Raw genomic sequence first — 16493 nt, 5'->3', positions numbered from 1 at the left:
GGATTTATCAACTACTGAAACTTCCGCTTTGGAACGTTTTACCGCTCATTTACTCTCGGATGAGTCTCATCCACATCGCGTCGATTAATAGGGCATGTCAGGTGAAGGAGATTCAAGGAGAAATGTTGTCCGGCACCCTGATTTTAGGCATTTTAGGGAGGGAGAACAGAGACACAGATCACACTCAACTCATACCGTCCGCCCATTGAATTTTCAGTATTCGGATGATTGTAAGTGAGCTATGTTACCTAACCCAATAAAATGAACATGTTTGGTGTGATGCGGTGAATGAACTATCAAACTGGCTCAATACCCTAATGCTATTGGCTTAGACAAGCAGGTGAAACGAAAAAAAAGGCAAAATGCAATGCCTGTACAATGCGGTTGGGTGAGGCATGTTGTCCATGGAATAACGTCAGTTGTTCATGAAAGCGTTCACTTGCCGACCTCTATTGGAAGTTCTAACGACGAATTTAAACTAATCAGTAGTAAACAGTGGTTCGGGCCGGAGGGCCCACCCACCCCATACATCCAATGCGGCGAATGAGATTCCGGGGCAATCCCTGCTTTTATTTTCGTCACGTTTAAATGCGATACAAAACATCGACGGCACGGCGGCTCCCTTTTTACAGGCATCACTGACTAAATTCCGCCTGGTCTGGCCCAGATCGAGCCGGGCTCACTCCTCAATCGGGTCTCGAAGGCCTTCCCCCCTCGCCCACACAAAGCCATGAGGGACCCAGGCAAAAACAATCGGTCCAGGGAAACCCGAGACCCGACCCAAGGGCATGAGGCGAAAGTCGGCTGGCCAGTCCAGGCGGCAAGACATCTTTTCTGAATGGATCGAGGGACAGCTCAACCAACTAGTCCTGAGCGATTTTGGCGATGATGTCGCCTTCGCGGAACAGCGTATACTCCTTGTCTTCCAACTCGATCTTGGTGCCGCCATATTCGGGCAACATGACGCGGTCGCCCACGGCCACAGCCAGGGGCCGCACTTGCCCGTTGGCCTCGTTGACGGCTCCCGTGCCCACGGCCACCACCGTGCCCTCGTTGACCTTTCCCTGGGCCTTCTCCGGGATGAGGATGCCGCCCTTGGATTTGGTGGCCGCCTCAGCCCGTTGAATCAACACCCGATCAAACATGGGCAGGAATCGCTTCAGAGCTCCGGACTAGAAAGGCAAAAGGGTGCAATTAGATCGAGAGGCGGGGCCCATCAATATGGGGAGGGCGGGTTCGATGGCGGCTTACCATGATGTAGGATTAGGCGAGAGGCAAGTCGAGGATGGGATTCAAGTTGACTTAGTGAGGACTGAGCAGCACGTGGGGGATCCTGGAATGAGGGGAATACGATGAGCGATGTCCACTAGGGCTTCAGGTTGGCCAAGCTGGCTCCAGATATTAGGTCAGAATAAAGTTGGGCGTTAGGGAGAAGAGAGTCATAGAATGGAAGGGACAAAGCTGGAGGTGGATGAATATACTTGTCTAACCGTCAACTCACGTGGGTTTTGAATCTAAGACGCTGGCTCTGTCTGTCAATAGAGCTTTTCGCCCTTTTCATTGTTCCATGTGATGAGAAATAATGTTGGCTATAAGCAGGGCAGACCTCCAAAGAACACTAAAAAAACTCACTTCTTGATCTTTTTCACCCTCTAAGATCCTCCAGCATTTAACTGTTACTCTCTTGGCAACTGAGGAAAGTTGAAGCTTTCAAGCAATCTGAACGGAAATATCCATCCAAGGAAAAAGATCTGGTCTGAAAATGGGCTTTCCTTCCATAACATCAATGTATTTGTGGTTTCAGATCTTGTTACATTTGGAATGCATTATTAATAAAAACAACCTTTATTGCGGCTCTTGGTCTAATCAGATTGTAAAATGTATGAAACTGTGTGTATAAAGGGATAAAAAATGATAAGAGTTGACTATTGCTTATATCTCTTTATTAATATTCTGTTGGAATGACATAGCTGACCCAGAGCAAAATTTTCCTTTGGCTTGAGTATGTTGCACCAAATTTCTCAACTCGCCCCCATATTAATCCATGGCTTTAGGCACAGGGTTCATACAAGGAAGTTTCATACGATCAAGAATTTCTCATTCTGCTTTTTAATAAACATGATACAAACATGAGCTAGAATGGGAGTGGAGTAATGCAGTGCTAAACAAATAAACAATATCAATGCTCATTAGTGTCGCATTTTGGAAAACTGGAAAACTAAAAATTTGAGGACCATTTGCAACATGAATGAACAAATGTTTCAAAATATGGTCTTGTAGAGGCAAAAATCTAAAGATGTAGGTCATCTAAGTCTTAGTGAAAGTAATTGTCAAGAGTAACTTAGAGCCATTGCATTCTTTTGCAAGTAATGATTGGGGAATGAATTACTCTTTTTAACCAAACTAATTGCTATTATAATCTATTCCTGCGATTGAGAAACAACTAACACCCTGGGTAGAACTTTGATGAGCTGTATCAAGCATACAGTTAAACGCTCTTAATCCTGAGTTGGATGTCATCACATTGAGAAATTTACCTTTCATAAGGGTTTGAAATGTTTCCCATACCTATTGATGGTATGTTAATTGCATATTAATAAGTTTATTCAGCAAATAATTCCTTGATTAAGGCTGGTATTTCAGAACATATTCTCTCATTTCTGTTTGTTTGTCTGCACCTAGATAAAGCAGAGGGCACAACATTCGTGCTATGACAAAGAATATAGAGAGGGGCGTCATGGCATAAGGGACCGTTGAAAGGAGATGTAAATCCAAAGGTCTTGTGTCTTTGGGGGCCTGGGTTATCTGGACTTTACGTACTTCGCTCAATTTGAAGACGTTGGCATGACTTGAGTTTTTAGAAAGGACTTATGTCTGGACTGTGGACAATTTGGTAATCAATTACATTTCCAAGTATTTCAAATTTTAACTATTTACACAATAGGTCAATGCATTTTTTATTGAACCTATGGGTGGAGTTCGAAACGGCAAGCCTTAAGTTAAAGTTGGGTCCCAAGGGTGACTGCTCGGATGCAAATAATAATGAGAGTGGCGGACGGACTCTTTATGGAGTCAAATGTAGGTACACTCACTGGGATGGTTGATTTATGCTGCAGATACAAGGTGCGAAGCATTGGCTAGGCTCTTAAAATCAAGGAATAATATGTCAGTCTGATGGGAAACGTGTATTTCAAGTTCTACAAAATCTCACCCTGTTATGGTTTCCCGGTCTGGCCCCACTTGGGAATCCTCGCCCAAGGAACATCCCATGGGCATTTGGCGGCCCAGGGTTATCAACAGGAGTCGATGCCAGGCTAGTCCAGCTGACCGACCCATGCCGCAGCGGCTAATGACCCACTCAAGGGGACATAGGCCGGCAAGGCGCGGATCTTTCTAGAAATAATGTCTCCGTTTAGCGGCCCGGTCGGCGCGTAGTATACTCGATTCGGAACTGATACTTCTGATCACGCGCTCACTTGGGCCGAGCTCCATTACATAACCCATCGACCGGATAGACGGCCATGATGCCGATTTGAAGGTGACTAGCATCTGCAGTTCAATAAACGGAAAAATAAAGCTCAGGCCTCACAATTGAACGTAAAATGAGTATAACACACAAAATTAACACTCAATTTGAAATTAAATGCTATTCAGAGTGTCTGGACGTGTCTCCAAGTGTCCCCAAGAGACGCAATAAATTGGGTTCACCCAGAATGGACTGGAAGGCATTTCATCACGCTCAAGCCGAATTCCGCGTGGTTCGGCTTTCCCTTCCTCTGTGGGGTGTCGACCTCGTGTTAGTCAGTCAATCTGGTCAGTTGTCTCGTGTGGACTCTGCCAAGAAGGTGTGCGTGCAGCCCGTCATCCGGTGTTTATTCATTTTCTCACCCGTTAGTCCCATGTATCGAGCGGCTTTGAACGCGGTGGGGCGTGGCCTCACGCCGCTTAGCGCCCGGCCTCTGGGCGGGAGTGGGTGGGGCGTGCGGGGCTATGCCAAGGATGTGCGTTTTGGGAGCGAGGTGCGCAAAGAGATGTTGATTGGCGTGGACATTTTGGCGGACGCCGTGTCTGTGACCATGGGACCCAAGGTACGTGATCGGCCAACCTGTTTCCTTGGATGGCTTGGGCTTCCATGATTTCCATGGAACAGGCCTAGGCCTAGAGGCCGAGAGCCAGGCATTCATGTTACGAGATGATTCTTTTTGTCATTTTTGGGAGCGCCATTTTGGGGCTCGCACCTTTTCTTGTGGTACTTCAAGTGTTGGGGTGTAATTGAATGGGCAGTCACCGGTCGGTTGGTTCTGTTTATTAGTCTTGATATATCGAATCATTGTCGATGGAGCCGGCCCCTATCGGATGGATGCCTTAGGAGGGCTTCTAACTTACATTTTCAATAGCCTATGGTAGCTTACTGGTGGAATGCCCGAAACCCGTTAGGTAGCTTCACCAAGTACGTAACCCTGGATTATCATCCGTCAAACCAGCAAACCATGATGAAATACGTTGGTGCTTTCACTTCGAACGTTGTCTGGCCCCCTTGAATTGAAGATTTGATCCCATCATTACTACCGACCACCCAAAGATGAGAGGTTGCGTGTGAACTTGTGCTGAACTCGGCCCGCACTCAGGATCACATCGATGGGCTCAAACATAAACCACTGAAAATTACGAACGTACCTTGACCAAGACTAGTCATAACACAAAGCCAATTCAGCCACAATTACCTTTTGGCTACTGTCTGTAGAAACTTTGGTCCGATTTGCTAGTCAAGATATCAGGGTTGCCAGGCATATGTTGAAAATTGTATTTTTTCAGCTTCAATAAAACTATGGACAGGACGAACCTGTAACATGACAAGACTACTATTGGTAGAGTCCTAACGACTAGTCTTGGTCATAGAGATACGTCGATTAGCTAGCGGTGCTACTTTTTTGAACTTAGCCGCACCTAACACGGTATTAATAACCTATTGAAATCTCTTATCTAAACCTTTGAACACTTTGCTACTTATTTAAAAAAAAGAGGACCCCCAACCAATCGTCGGGGAAGAACGTTTATCAGCAAATCGGTGTTACTTTTTGAGGCTAACAAAGGGGCTTCCTACATTCCGGCAGCCATGTCATATTTCATTACAAATATTAATTTGGTCCCCAATCAGTACCTTTGACAACCAATCCATTTCATTACTTAATTACTTTGGAATTACTTTTCCTGTGAGCCTGGTATTGTTGGTCAATCCCGGGTTTTTTTCAACCACTATCAACTGGCCATATGTTATTGATTGATTATCCGAGTGCGAGAAGAACACCTGAAGCCGATGGGGCTGGGGAAATGATGAGAATAGCTCTACGCGATCCTATTGTTGGTGTGGACACCTTTCCAAGCTGATCCCCGGCCCCATCACACACCCTCCACCCATCGCCACACAAAAGCCGGGCCACAACCATGGGTTCAGAGGTTAGCCTCTTCTTTTCAGGGTCGGAACGTGATCATTGAATCCTCTTGGGGTTCGCCCAAGATCACCAAGGACGGAGTGACCGTGGCCAAAGGCATCGAGTTGGCCGACAAGTTCCAGAACATCGGCGCCAAACTCGTCCAAGATGTGGCTAACAACACGAACGAGCAGGCCGGTGATGGCACCACCACGGCCACCGTGCTGGCCCGCGCCATTGCCAAGATGGGCTTCGACAGTGTCACCCACGGAGCCAACCCCGTGGAAATTCGCCGCGGTCTCTTGGCTGCGGTCGATCACGTCAACCAACAACTCAAAGGTGAGGTGTTGCTCCCCTTCAACGATTTGGGATGAGTCGATTGTCGGTTCCTTCCTCTCTTACTGAATCGCACCCTTTCCTGGCCTGAATCCATGCTGGAAGGGGACGGAATGGAGAGGTAGACTAATATGGCGGTTCACCCATTCGGCCATGCTAACCCCCGAGTTCCTGGTCGAAGAAGAAATGCCACATTTGTCAATTAAGTAATTTGAAGTAGTGTCTAATTAGGCCATTCTAATCGGAAGTGAAACGAGTACTTGACTTGTTTTCCTTTATATGCAAGGGGTTTATCCACGGACCATATAATGACTAGACCTCGCATAGTGCAAGGAAAAATGCGAACGCTTGCCCTCATCAGCTGGTACATAAATTTTGGTGTACAGTGACTCATGCTTTTTCATCGGCCAGCGTGGCCGGATTCTGAGTGAGTTTGCCACTGATGCCGTTCGTTGAAGACCCAGCGATTGTAAGTCGTTGCTACTGATCAGGCAGTCACCCTCCTCTCTTTTGGTGTGCAGAGTTGTTGACTTAAAATCCATTTTCTTCTGCACTGAGGTCGGGCCAATGCGATATCTAGTCGTATGATCTGTGGGTTTATCCGTTTTGCAACACTTTTTTTTAAATCCACATCAGTCAACTAATGATTTGTGGTTGGGGTTCTATCTTCTTCAGAAATGTCCAAACACGTGACCACACCGGAGGAGGTCTACCAGGTGGCCACAATTTCTGCCAACGGCGACACCACTGTTGGCAAACTAATCTCGGACGCCATGAACAAAGTGGGCAAGGAAGGCGTGCTCACCGTCAAGGATGGAAAAACGCTCCACGACGAGATGGAAGTCATCGAGGGCATGAAATTCGACCGCGGCTACATTTCCCCATATTTCATTAACACCACCAAAGGTAATAGCTCTAGATGGAATCCTCACTTCAACTTCTGAAATCAAGGGGTTAGGGACGGTATCTTGGATACCTAACAAAAACAAAAGCTAGTTCCGCTTATTCAGACTAGCCCCATTTGAACTGGATTTCATGTGGACCCTGATGAGCTGGTTCTTGATCACAACGTGTTACACTCACAATTTCAGGTGCCAAAGTGGAGTACAACGATGCGTTGGTCTTGTACTCGGAGAAAAAGATCAGCTCCATTCAATCCATCATCCCCGCCCTCGAATTGGCTAATCAGGTAAATGATCAAAACCGTTGATTAACCGCTAGCTAGCCCCTTACTACCGTGATGATATTTAAGTTATCCCTGTCCTACTGAATCGGTAAATTCAATCCACCGTGGGGAGAAAACGCTCAATTTCACTGAAACTTCACGTTTGCCCTCCTCACCTGATGGTTTGGGTATGAATCTCCTCTTTAATCGTACTATTTCCCCTCTCTCCAGTCCAAACGCCCCTTGATCATCGTGGCCGAAGATATCGACGGTGAGGCCCTCACCACCCTGGTGGTCAATCGTCTCAAGATCGGCCTTCAAGTGGCCGCAGTCAAGGCCCCTGGTTTCGGCGATAATCGCAAGAATACCTTGCAAGACATGGCCATCGCCTCCGGAGGTGTCGTTTTCGGCTCGGAAGGCACCGACCTCAAGCTCGAGGACATCCAAGCCCATGACTTTGGTCAGGTGGGCGAAGTGTCCATCACCAAGGACGACACGCTCTTCCTGAAGGGCAAAGGCCGAGAAGACGAGATCGCCAAGAGGGTCCAGCAACTCAAGGATCAGATTGAGGACTCGAGCTCCGAGTACGAGAAGGAGAAGATGCAGGAGCGTATGGCTCGTCTGAGTTCGGGTGTGGCCGTGCTCAAGATTGGCGGCTCCAGCGAGGTCGAGATGAACGAGAAGAAGGACCGCGTCAACGACGCCCTCTGCGCCACCCGGGCCGCCATTGAGGAAGGCATCGTTCCGGGGGGTGGAACCGCTCTCATCCGATGCATCGCCAGCTTGGATGGGGTTAAGGTAAGATCATCTTTGGGAAGTTTAGTAATATTGTTAAGGTCTTCTGTAATGGTTAGTACGTCACCATGGTCACCAGAAATGGACGGAAATGCTAGGGTCTAGAATCAACAATTGGAAAGCGGTTGAACACGCTGCATATTCTCCTTCCTTTGAGCTGAATATCAAGTCTGTCTCATTAGAAGCTTTTAGCTTTAGCTTTTGACAGAAGAATCAAATCTGTCAAAAGCAACGTTTCCTCAAGTGCCGCACGTAACAAGGCACAGAATGAGAAACCTCGCAAAATCTTCTGGTTATTGGTAACCAATAACCAGAAGGTTCATTCATATGTCGTCTGTGCTTTGTACTGTCGGGGTGATTGAAGGAATAAGTATCAATTCTCTAAAAGACAGTCAGATGACCTTCTAATATGAGATTGAAAATTGTAGTAGCCGTACAAAATGAACCTCGCGCCTAACTGACTTGATCCGGTTTCAATGGTTCAAATCGGTGCTCGTGGAGGAAGAACAATCAAAATGGGATATTCCAAAACGTTTTAGCTATATCCATAGCCATTTCAGAACTCCAATGTCCTACAAAATGTCAAATCCTGACCAAAGTTGAACACATGCTCACATGTTGCTCCAAAAGCTAACCCAGCAACACCCTTTTTGCAACCCTCTAGGCCACCAATGCCGATCAAAAGAAGGGAGTGGAAATCGTCCGATATGCCCTGACTCGGCCCTGCTACCAAATTGCCAAGAACGCCGGAGTCGACGCCTCGGTCATTGTCAACAAAGTCAAGGAGGCCCAAGACCTCAACACGGGTTACAACGCCGCCGAGAATACCTTTGTCAACATGATCGAGGCCGGTATCGTCGACCCCACCAAGGTAAGTGCCACGGCTCTCATATTCCCTAGTTCCCTAACATCCCTCACGCCTAACCGAGCAAAAGCGGTCTCTATGCTTTCGTTTGGTGCTCGTGGAGGAAGACCAAATCAAAGGTCGTTCCAATAACGTCTTGGCCTTTAGTCCATGGCCTTGGCAAAACTCCAACGTTCAACAAGACAAGAATTCGAAGGCGTTACAATTTCAAGCCATCTTGAATTATCCTGGTGAAAATAGTGCAATAGTAATAGTTCCGTAAAATGAATAAATTTCTCGTCTTGAAATGTTGGGTTTGGAATCCCAGCAGCGATGAGGAAGTCCGCAAAAAAATGGGCTTCTAGCTAAAAAGCTGTCTGTCCGGTTCAGTACACAGGACTTGAAGCCAACGTTGAACAAGCATAACCCAACTGTTTTATATTATTTTTTTTAAATTCCCTCTTGTCTTGCTTTCAGGTTGTGCGCTCCGCCCTGACCGACGCGGCTGGTGTGGCGTCTCTTTTGACCACAGCCGAAGCAGTCATCACGGAGATTAAGGAAGATGCGCCAGCCGGTGGTGGTGGTATGCCAGGCGGCATGGGTGGTATGGGAGGCATGGGAGGCATGGGCGGAATGATGTAAAGAACCCCAGTTCGTCACCACCACCCCCATTCTCACTAAATTCATGCACCTGTTACATTCTGGAAGAAACCTCATGAACACAAGTCACTCAATCTTCATGCTCTGGCTGTTTTTCCCCGGCCCCTCTCTCTGTCTCTGGCTGTCTGTCTGTCCGTCCACGTTCAAGAGCCGATTTTCATTGTTTGCTGGCTTAGCTGGAAGGAGAGAAGCAGGGAGGAGGGGGTTGAGGCGGCTCTTTTCGAGCACACACAATGGCAACCCTGGGAGCCTGTATCTCATCTCATCGACGACCCTCGACGTTTTGCCCTTGGCTGTCATCTATGGAAATAAATGGATCTTAGGTTGCATTTATTATATTTATACCTAAATAAAAGGGGTCTTACTATTCAAACGAACTCGTCCGGTGATTATTTGTCTTGGCTTAGAAATTTCAAATAATTATAGACCATGCCCTATCAAGCGGCATTATAGGAATTATTATTACTATTATTATTAGAGGAAAGTATGATTAGTGTAGCATGTGTATGCAAGTTTTGCTTCAAATATTGTTCTTAATTTTTCATTTTAAATTCCCGCTCCGCCCGGTATACCGCCCTGGTGTGAAGTGCCCAATTCGAAAAAAAAAACGTCATAGGAGGCTGGGATTGAGGCGGTTTATTCGCTCGAAACTGAACAATTGACAACAATGATGACATTGACGACATTTAGAGTCTTATCACTTGTGTGCGTGTGAATATGCATGTGCGTGTGTGCACGTGTATTCCACAGACTATGACCAGATAAAAATCACTTGTGACGAATGCTTGGCTCGGATGCTAAAATGATATTCGCAAATAATCCGCTGCGAACCGGTCAACAATTACTTGGCCGAAGCGGACGACGAGGACTGCTTCTTCGAAGAGGTCGAAGGGGCGGGGGCCGAACCGCCCTCAGCTCCTCCGTGAGAGGCCTTCGCATCGCAAGCCACAATCTTGACCTTGCCCACGTTCAGAAACATTTGAGTGTTCTCCTTGAATTCCACGTCCTGCAATCAAGCTCGATTTTAAAAAAAGAAAAAAGGAATTTGGTCAACAAACAAATATGATCGTTGATTGTTTCAATCACGTTTATCTCACTCATTCGCTCTACTCTCTCTCTTGGAAGAGAGGTAAGAAAGAAAGGTTAAGTCTTGATCCATGGCGAAATTATATCTTTGTTTAGGGTTGGTGGCCTTCATTTCTGACCTACTACTTTGTTTTGAGAACGGGCAAGAATAGCTATTTATTCAATAGTGGGGGCATTCTTTGCGTGGAGTTGTTAAAAGTGAGGCTTGAACAAAGTCCATATATATTTTTTTTATTCATTTTTTGGTTTGTTCTTTCACGGGCTTTTCTAACCGCTACAGGGAATGTAATCCCCAGGACTATTAAAATGAAAGGTTATACTTTGTTTATTTATTACCTTTCAATCTTTACATATGTGGTCAAGACATCTTGAATGTGTTCACCAGTTCATGCTGTTGAGTTTGAAGACAAATAGCTAGGGCTTGCCTGAGCTTCTCTTCACAAGAGAACACATGATGAAATGGTGAAAGCACTTTAGGTGTTGACCATATTGACTTTTTGAAATCCAAACTTGAATGAACTACATATAAAAAGAGACCTGACTACTGAAGACGCAATTTTCTTATATGGGAACTGGTTTTCAAGGTACAATTTTCATTCAAAACCACTTGAAGCCAAATCTGAAATGTGGAAATGTTCTTTCCCTTCAAAAGGGACCAGAAACTGGCTTTCCAGCCACTCTCAGACACAGAGTCATGAAATAATATTCCTAACCGTGGCGTTTGGTTTCTTTTGCCCGCATGAAAATTTTGCTTATACCTCTGAAAACTGGTCGTCAAAAAAAATAATCGAACTGTTTTGGATTTGTCAAAGAACTATAACGAGGCTCAACTTCGAATCAAGAGTCCAGTTCAATTATTAGACAGGCCTCAATTTTCAGGAACAATTCTAGTCGTTATTAAAAAGTTTCAAAGAAAAAAAAATCACAGTTCTTGCGATATTTTCATCCAAATTCTAAACGGCGATTTTTGCTTAAAATTCCGGTTAAATCATTTCCCTTAAATAGTCCAAGAATGGTGAAGAATTGCTACAAATTGAACAGCAGTTGCAAAATTGGAAAATCATTGCTTCTGATTAGCAAAAAAGAATTTCTCTAAAAGACATATTACTTTCACCCATTTTAAATGTATTCCTTTTTTATTTTTCATATTCAGTTGAAATTAGCTAATCTGTTAATCCGCTCAATTTCAATAACAACTAGACCCAATCAAAAATATACGTTTTAAAAACTATTTCGTTCAGATTTTTACTTGGTTTTGATTTAAACAAAATGAAATCTGAACTCTCTTTTTGGGGCGCCATCTATTGATGAAATTTTAAGAGCATGATTTCAGATCAGCATTAAGTGAGTTTTCTCAGCTTTGGACTTACCTTTAAGAGGAACGTCCACACATTGTCGCAAAAGCGATAGGTAGATAACTTTCCGGAGTGAAACCAAACCCGGTTTTTGACTCGCGAGTTCAAGGCCTCATTGATGGCTTTGTCGTATTGCAGCAAAACTTCCGTGGCCAGACTAGGGGGGATTTGTCCATATTGCATCAATTCGTACAGGGAGTCCTATAAAAAGAGAATAGACTCGGAGGCTTTGACAGTATCAGCCGATTTATTGAACCACATGCGTTTTCATCAGACGAACACAAGATTCTCAAGTGTGCTCATGTTATGCAAAGTATTATTCATGCCTCTCAAGAACACAAGTGTCGGGACACTTTTTCAATGGAAATACCTGTAGAGTCTGTCCCAAAGAGGTGTTTCTGTAAAGCTGGTATGACATGTCTAAAAGAGAGAGTTGCAAGAGAAGAGTTTTAACAAAGTTATGTAACATTCGTGTGCAGGATCTTGGGTGCGGGGTTCTCTTTAATCAGCAATATGGGCAAGTGAATTTAGGTACATTACAATGAATACAAGTTTAACTTGGGAAGGCAGGTACGAACGGACACACGAGGGGTCCCAAAGATCAAGGAGTGCATATGAGAAACGTGCACACTTCCTTTGCACTAGACTAATCCGTCGTTCGGGAAATGAACTCTCGTTTACGCTTCTTCGCACTGAACGACGGCTCTTTCTTTTGCTGCAAGGCCACTAAATCCACCTTGGAGATGGCGGCATCCAAGCCTTGAAGTAAATCCTCCTCTGTGGCTTCGAAACCCGAATGTTTCCATTGTTCTTTTAACTCCCTGAGCACCGCACCCAAAATCACACCTTTAGGACAACCCTTGTCCAAAAGGATCTTCCCAGAGATGGGAAATCGAGGTGGGTCCCACTCTTTGATCTGTTTCGCCAAGTCAGGTTGGCCTTGATATTTGAGCAACTCTTCTGCCCACGTGCGGACATCGTTGGGTTTACCCTTGTGGTCCACAATCATGTACTGGTACGGTCTAATTGCATCCAACGCCGTCGTTTCTAGGGCGGGAAACTCTTGACGGTGCTCCACAAGGAACAATCCTAGGTCCCTTTCGAAAGCGGACAGTTTGAGGCGTACATGGAGTTGCATCATGTCCCGGTCATCCTTCAACAAGGCCACGATCCGAGTAATGGGGTGACTCTCCGGTGCTCTTTGGACTACGGTCTTAAATTGATCAATGTCTGGGTTTTCGGGTAGACCAATATGAGTGCCAAGACCAACGTCCAGCATTTGCAGCATGATCTCCTGCGAGAATCGACCCATCATGATCTTCTTCCACTCCATCCAGATCCGCTCCCCTGAGATCTGAGCCAAACCTGCGGCATTGAGTCGAATGGCGTCGAGGGTTTGTTCTTCAAAGGTATCGGGAGAGGCGGAGATGCGGCCGAAGAAGCGAAAGTAGCGCAAGATCCGGAGAAAATCCTCCTGGATTCGCCTCTCGGGTTCACCGACAAAAGCCACACGGCGCTTCTGGAGGTCTTCAGCACCGTTGAAGTAGTCATACAAGTTTCCCTCCAGATCCAGGAACATAGAGTTAATGGTCAAATCCCGACGGTTGGCGTCCAGGACCCAATCTTTGGTGAATTCCACGTCGGCTTTTCGTCCGTGGGTGACCTGTTTGCGGGAGATTCATCAGAACAAAGATGTATTAGTATGAAAGACTTGGTTCGCATTTCAATTGAACCCCAAATAATCTTATGTACATGAATGATTTACGTGATTTAACTTGAGAATAATGTCACAAAACTTTATATAAACCACACACGACAACTATAACCATGTGATTCAACTTCAATTCAAGATGTATTCGATTTGCCTCCCTCTAATATTCGCACTGAACATGTGAGTGTTGATCTTGTGGACGATTTAAAGCCAGATTTACAAAGGCGTTTTCTATTTTGAACTAGTTTTGGAACATTGCATTCCAAATCCCAACGAAATCAAACATTTATTGAACTAAATGTCAGTTCAGTCGGGTGGCTTTTCCAAAAGCAAAAGATTTTTTAAGTCTTGGACAACAACCCCTTCCCGAAAAAGATATATTTGACCACAATAGTGACAACGATACAGACATACTCATTTAATCTTTGGAATAGGATTGATCCAAATCAAGTTGAAAACATTGAAAATCAGAGGATATGAAATTTCCATCCAATGAATCAAGATGAATAAATGATGAATGTACATGTCAGCTCTTACTTTGTCGATTCTTAGGGTAGTGACCTCAAAGTTGGCGGAGTCGTTGATGCGGCAAGTGACCGTGCCGTGTTTCTCACCCAATTCGTTGATGGTGCGAATCGACTCCGTCTCAAACAACGTCTTCATCTCGTGGGGTGTGGCAGTGGTAGCAAAATCAAGATCCTGAGGCGTGTCCCCACTCAGCAAATCTCGAACGGCCCCACCTGCCAATCGCAAGGGAAAGCCGTGACGGGCGAAAAGCGTTTTTAATAAGTCCACTTCGGGATTTTCGGCCAAGGCCTTGAAACCCGGGGTTTGAGCCAGAGAGACCGAACAAGAAGTGGAGGTGTGAGAAGAAGAAGAAGCCTTCATGGCTGCTTGTCGGACAAGACCACCTCTCAAAGGCCTCCAACAATGGCGTAAGAGTGCCCCGCCCAAAACCCGGCCCATAGGTTTCACCTACAAAGGGAACTGAGAAGAAAAATTCAAGAACTCTCCTTACATTAGGAAAGAGACGGTTCTCGGAGCTTGGACTAAATGTGGCTGAAAATGGGCCAAATTGGAGAAAATCATTGCTAATCCTTTGGGAAATATTGCCTGATGTACGTAACGTTCAACAATTACTGTGGAGTCGTTCAGGTTAAATTTGGTCCAGCCAAGTTTTGTTACAATAAAAATTGTATGATTATAGGTTTTGGTGGCAAAATTAGGATTGTCTTTACAAAAGCGGTGAAAAATAGGCCATGTAGAAATTAGAGCGACGTCACCAACCTGATAAATTTCTCTCCAATACTGATCAAAAACTCCTGGCATTTAAGCACAAAATACTAAAGTAACTTAAGATTTGGAACTAAGAACTGAATGTTGCACCATATCCCAATTATTTCATCAGCAATCTCCATTTCTGTCAGTGTCAAATCAGAAATATTTTCCTTCTAAGCCGATTTTTTTAACCACTTACTACAATGAGATGAGAGGATGGATGATCCAAGATTTTGAAGGCTCAGGTTCAAAGTCACGACATTTGACCTAAATGCTACTTAGCACTTAGTTAGTACAGTTAGAACCAAGAAGAACAATTCCAAGAGACCAATAACTTAGGAACGGTAAACTTACAGGAAAGTTATGCAAAAAATAATCTGTATCTTTTTTTCATAGTGTCATTCATTATCATACATGCTTTACACAAAGGAAACATGCATCCATGGCATCTAGGTCTTCTGTCCAATGAAATAATACAATAATATGCTGCTTTCCACATCCCATGGTTAAACATTACAACTTGAGCAATAATCAAAAGATGCAACGCTCGTGACAGCTGGAAATGCAGCAAATCCATAGCTTGAATTGACATAGAGGGGAAAAAGTACATCCACGGTTTTGCATTTTTTGTTAGAACTCTGTCGGGCAAGCTGGCGTTAAATGACGCCACTTGCTATATCAGCCCTTTGGTGTCTTGGTGTCTGAGCCTTTAAAAGCAACCTCTACCCTCATGAACATTCACCAGTCTAGGACTTGTTGAACGTATGTTCAAGATCGTGACCCTGGGTGGAATCCATGTGACATGCAGGTTTTTACCGGTTTTACCCCACGGAACAATTGCACGCTATTCACTGCAACCTCTCACCTTGAAACCCCATTTACCGATTAGTTATACCCGACAATAAATCGCATTACCTGAGAAGGACGACTGACTGGGTTTTCAATCCCGGATGATGAACTCGGGCAGCCACACATTCAGCACAATTTGCAACACACACGACGACAGTGACGTCATCTTTCAGGGATCTGTCAACTCAAACCAGAGGCCAGCGAGGAATCGCGTTTTTATCCTGATGTTTTAGGACACGCTTTTTTTATTTGTTGTATTTGTAAATGCATTACTCGGGTCTGGTTAAGTTATTATCGATAGTCGACTTTATCAAAGAAGAAATTAATATATCTGTATTTGATAGTTGATCGGTGAACTTCATTTCCCACTTTCAGCGTGACAGTTCTTTCTGGATTATGTTATTTTGTTTCTAGCCAATTTTTTTAGAGATTTTCATGTGGTGGTCGAATGTTCACATTTCGGAAGCCTCTGAAACTGGAAGACCTAAATCAGGATATTAAGTGCACATTAACCAGAATCTGTGTTCATCCAGTCACATTCTGTACAGTTTGTCCGCTCATTTGAGACATATTTTGGACACCAAAGACGCATTCTGGGAAACAGGACTGCTAAAGGAAATTTCTCGACCAACCTTAAAAAAAAGGAATTACACATATCATATGTGCATGGATATTACTTCATAAAGGGGTTCATGGCATAGTCCATATTATGGTTGTGCATGGGATCCTGATCAGATTGACCAACCAATTCGGGATGCGGTCAGATTGAGAATTTCTTTTGGATATGGAGAGGGCAAAATAAGTTGTTCCCCAATAAAAGGAACGGATTACAGCCAAAATGAATAACTCAATTGAGAAGTGTAAAGCTCTGGCACACTAGTATGGAAATTGGGTATAATAAGTTGGGTAAATTTTCGCGAAAAAGATCAAAAAGCTTTCAATCAACTGAAATGAGGTTTGGCTCAAAGTCAAATTGAATAAG

At 44.6% G+C, this 16493-nt stretch overlaps 4 protein-coding genes and 1 long non-coding RNA gene across 6 annotated transcripts; 1 reads left to right on the top strand and 4 right to left on the bottom strand.

The window, feature by feature from the left end:
• Positions 1 to 535: 535 nt before the first annotated feature.
• On the bottom strand, positions 536 to 1411 carry LOC131881778 (10 kDa heat shock protein, mitochondrial-like). Its single transcript, XM_059228735.1, has 2 exons — positions 1252 to 1411; positions 536 to 1172 (listed from the first exon to the last, which is right to left on the bottom strand). The coding sequence occupies exons 1-2, from the start codon at positions 1252 to 1254 to the stop codon at positions 864 to 866; spliced, it is 312 nt and encodes a 103-aa protein (XP_059084718.1). The 5' UTR covers positions 1255 to 1411; the 3' UTR covers positions 536 to 863.
• Positions 1412 to 2886: 1475 nt separating this feature from the next.
• LOC131882855 (uncharacterized) lies at positions 2887 to 3641 on the bottom strand. The gene is made up of 2 exons (XR_009373541.1): positions 3212 to 3641; positions 2887 to 3144 (listed from the first exon to the last, which is right to left on the bottom strand). It is a non-coding gene; the product is annotated as an uncharacterized LOC131882855 (long non-coding RNA).
• Positions 3642 to 3698: 57 nt separating this feature from the next.
• LOC131882851 (heat shock protein 60A-like) lies at positions 3699 to 9609 on the top strand. Its single transcript, XM_059230159.1, has 7 exons — positions 3699 to 4088; positions 5477 to 5771; positions 6444 to 6674; positions 6860 to 6957; positions 7165 to 7731; positions 8393 to 8599; positions 9050 to 9609. Exons 1-7 carry the CDS (start codon positions 3714 to 3716, stop codon positions 9212 to 9214), a joined length of 1938 nt encoding a protein of 645 aa, XP_059086142.1. The 5' UTR covers positions 3699 to 3713; the 3' UTR covers positions 9215 to 9609.
• A 244-nt stretch (positions 9610 to 9853) lies between these two features.
• LOC131882854 (transcription initiation factor IIA subunit 2-like) lies at positions 9854 to 12185 on the bottom strand. Its single transcript, XM_059230164.1, has 3 exons — positions 12044 to 12185; positions 11689 to 11874; positions 9854 to 10238 (listed from the first exon to the last, which is right to left on the bottom strand). Exons 1-3 carry the CDS (start codon positions 12140 to 12142, stop codon positions 10074 to 10076), a joined length of 450 nt encoding a protein of 149 aa, XP_059086147.1. The 5' UTR covers positions 12143 to 12185; the 3' UTR covers positions 9854 to 10073.
• LOC131882852 (CCA tRNA nucleotidyltransferase 1, mitochondrial-like) lies at positions 12093 to 15801 on the bottom strand. 2 transcript variants are annotated; one of them, XM_059230160.1, is made up of 3 exons: positions 15578 to 15801; positions 13922 to 14359; positions 12093 to 13336 (listed from the first exon to the last, which is right to left on the bottom strand). In XM_059230160.1, exons 1-3 carry the CDS (start codon positions 15635 to 15637, stop codon positions 12320 to 12322), a joined length of 1515 nt encoding a protein of 504 aa, XP_059086143.1. In that variant the 5' UTR covers positions 15638 to 15801; the 3' UTR covers positions 12093 to 12319. The 2 variants fall into 2 exon arrangements, with proteins under 2 accessions (XP_059086143.1, XP_059086144.1); XM_059230161.1 differs by having other exon boundaries at positions 13922 to 14371; positions 15578 to 15799.
• Positions 15802 to 16493: the final 692 nt, after the last annotated feature.

The sequence above is a fragment of the Tigriopus californicus genome, chromosome 6, assembly GCF_007210705.1.
Source record: "Tigriopus californicus strain San Diego chromosome 6, Tcal_SD_v2.1, whole genome shotgun sequence".
NCBI lineage: Eukaryota > Metazoa > Arthropoda > Copepoda > Harpacticoida > Harpacticidae > Tigriopus > Tigriopus californicus.
Note: the sequence above shows the minus strand (reverse complement) of the source record. Positions and strands in the feature narration are given on the sequence as shown.

What these genes read in the sequence shown, in the direction of transcription:
- LOC131882854 (XM_059230164.1), bottom strand. Translation starts at nt 12,142, where the DNA reads ATGTTACATAACTTTGTTAAAACTCTTCTCTTGCAACTCTCTCTTTTA. An exon ending in CTTTGGGACAGACTCTACAG is followed by an intron (nt 11,875 to 12,043) that starts GTATTTCCATTG and finishes CTCTTTTTATAG; the next exon opens with GACTCCCTGTACGAATTGAT. An exon ending in TGTGGACGTTCCTCTTAAAG is followed by an intron (nt 10,239 to 11,688) that starts GTAAGTCCAAAG and finishes GCTTGATTGCAG; the next exon opens with GACGTGGAATTCAAGGAGAA.
- LOC131882851 (XM_059230159.1), top strand. Translation starts at nt 3,714, where the DNA reads ATGGACTGGAAGGCATTTCATCACGCTCAAGCCGAATTCCGCGTGGTT. An exon ending in CCAGCTTGGATGGGGTTAAG is followed by an intron (nt 7,732 to 8,392) that starts GTAAGATCATCT and finishes GCAACCCTCTAG; the next exon opens with GCCACCAATGCCGATCAAAA. An exon ending in GTATCGTCGACCCCACCAAG is followed by an intron (nt 8,600 to 9,049) that starts GTAAGTGCCACG and finishes TCTTGCTTTCAG; the next exon opens with GTTGTGCGCTCCGCCCTGAC.
- LOC131882852 (XM_059230160.1), bottom strand. Translation starts at nt 15,637, where the DNA reads ATGTGTGGCTGCCCGAGTTCATCATCCGGGATTGAAAACCCAGTCAGT. An exon ending in CAGTCAGTCGTCCTTCTCAG is followed by an intron (nt 14,360 to 15,577) that starts GTAATGCGATTT and finishes TTCCCTTTGTAG; the next exon opens with GTGAAACCTATGGGCCGGGT. An exon ending in CTACCCTAAGAATCGACAAA is followed by an intron (nt 13,337 to 13,921) that starts GTAAGAGCTGAC and finishes TCCCGCAAACAG; the next exon opens with GTCACCCACGGACGAAAAGC.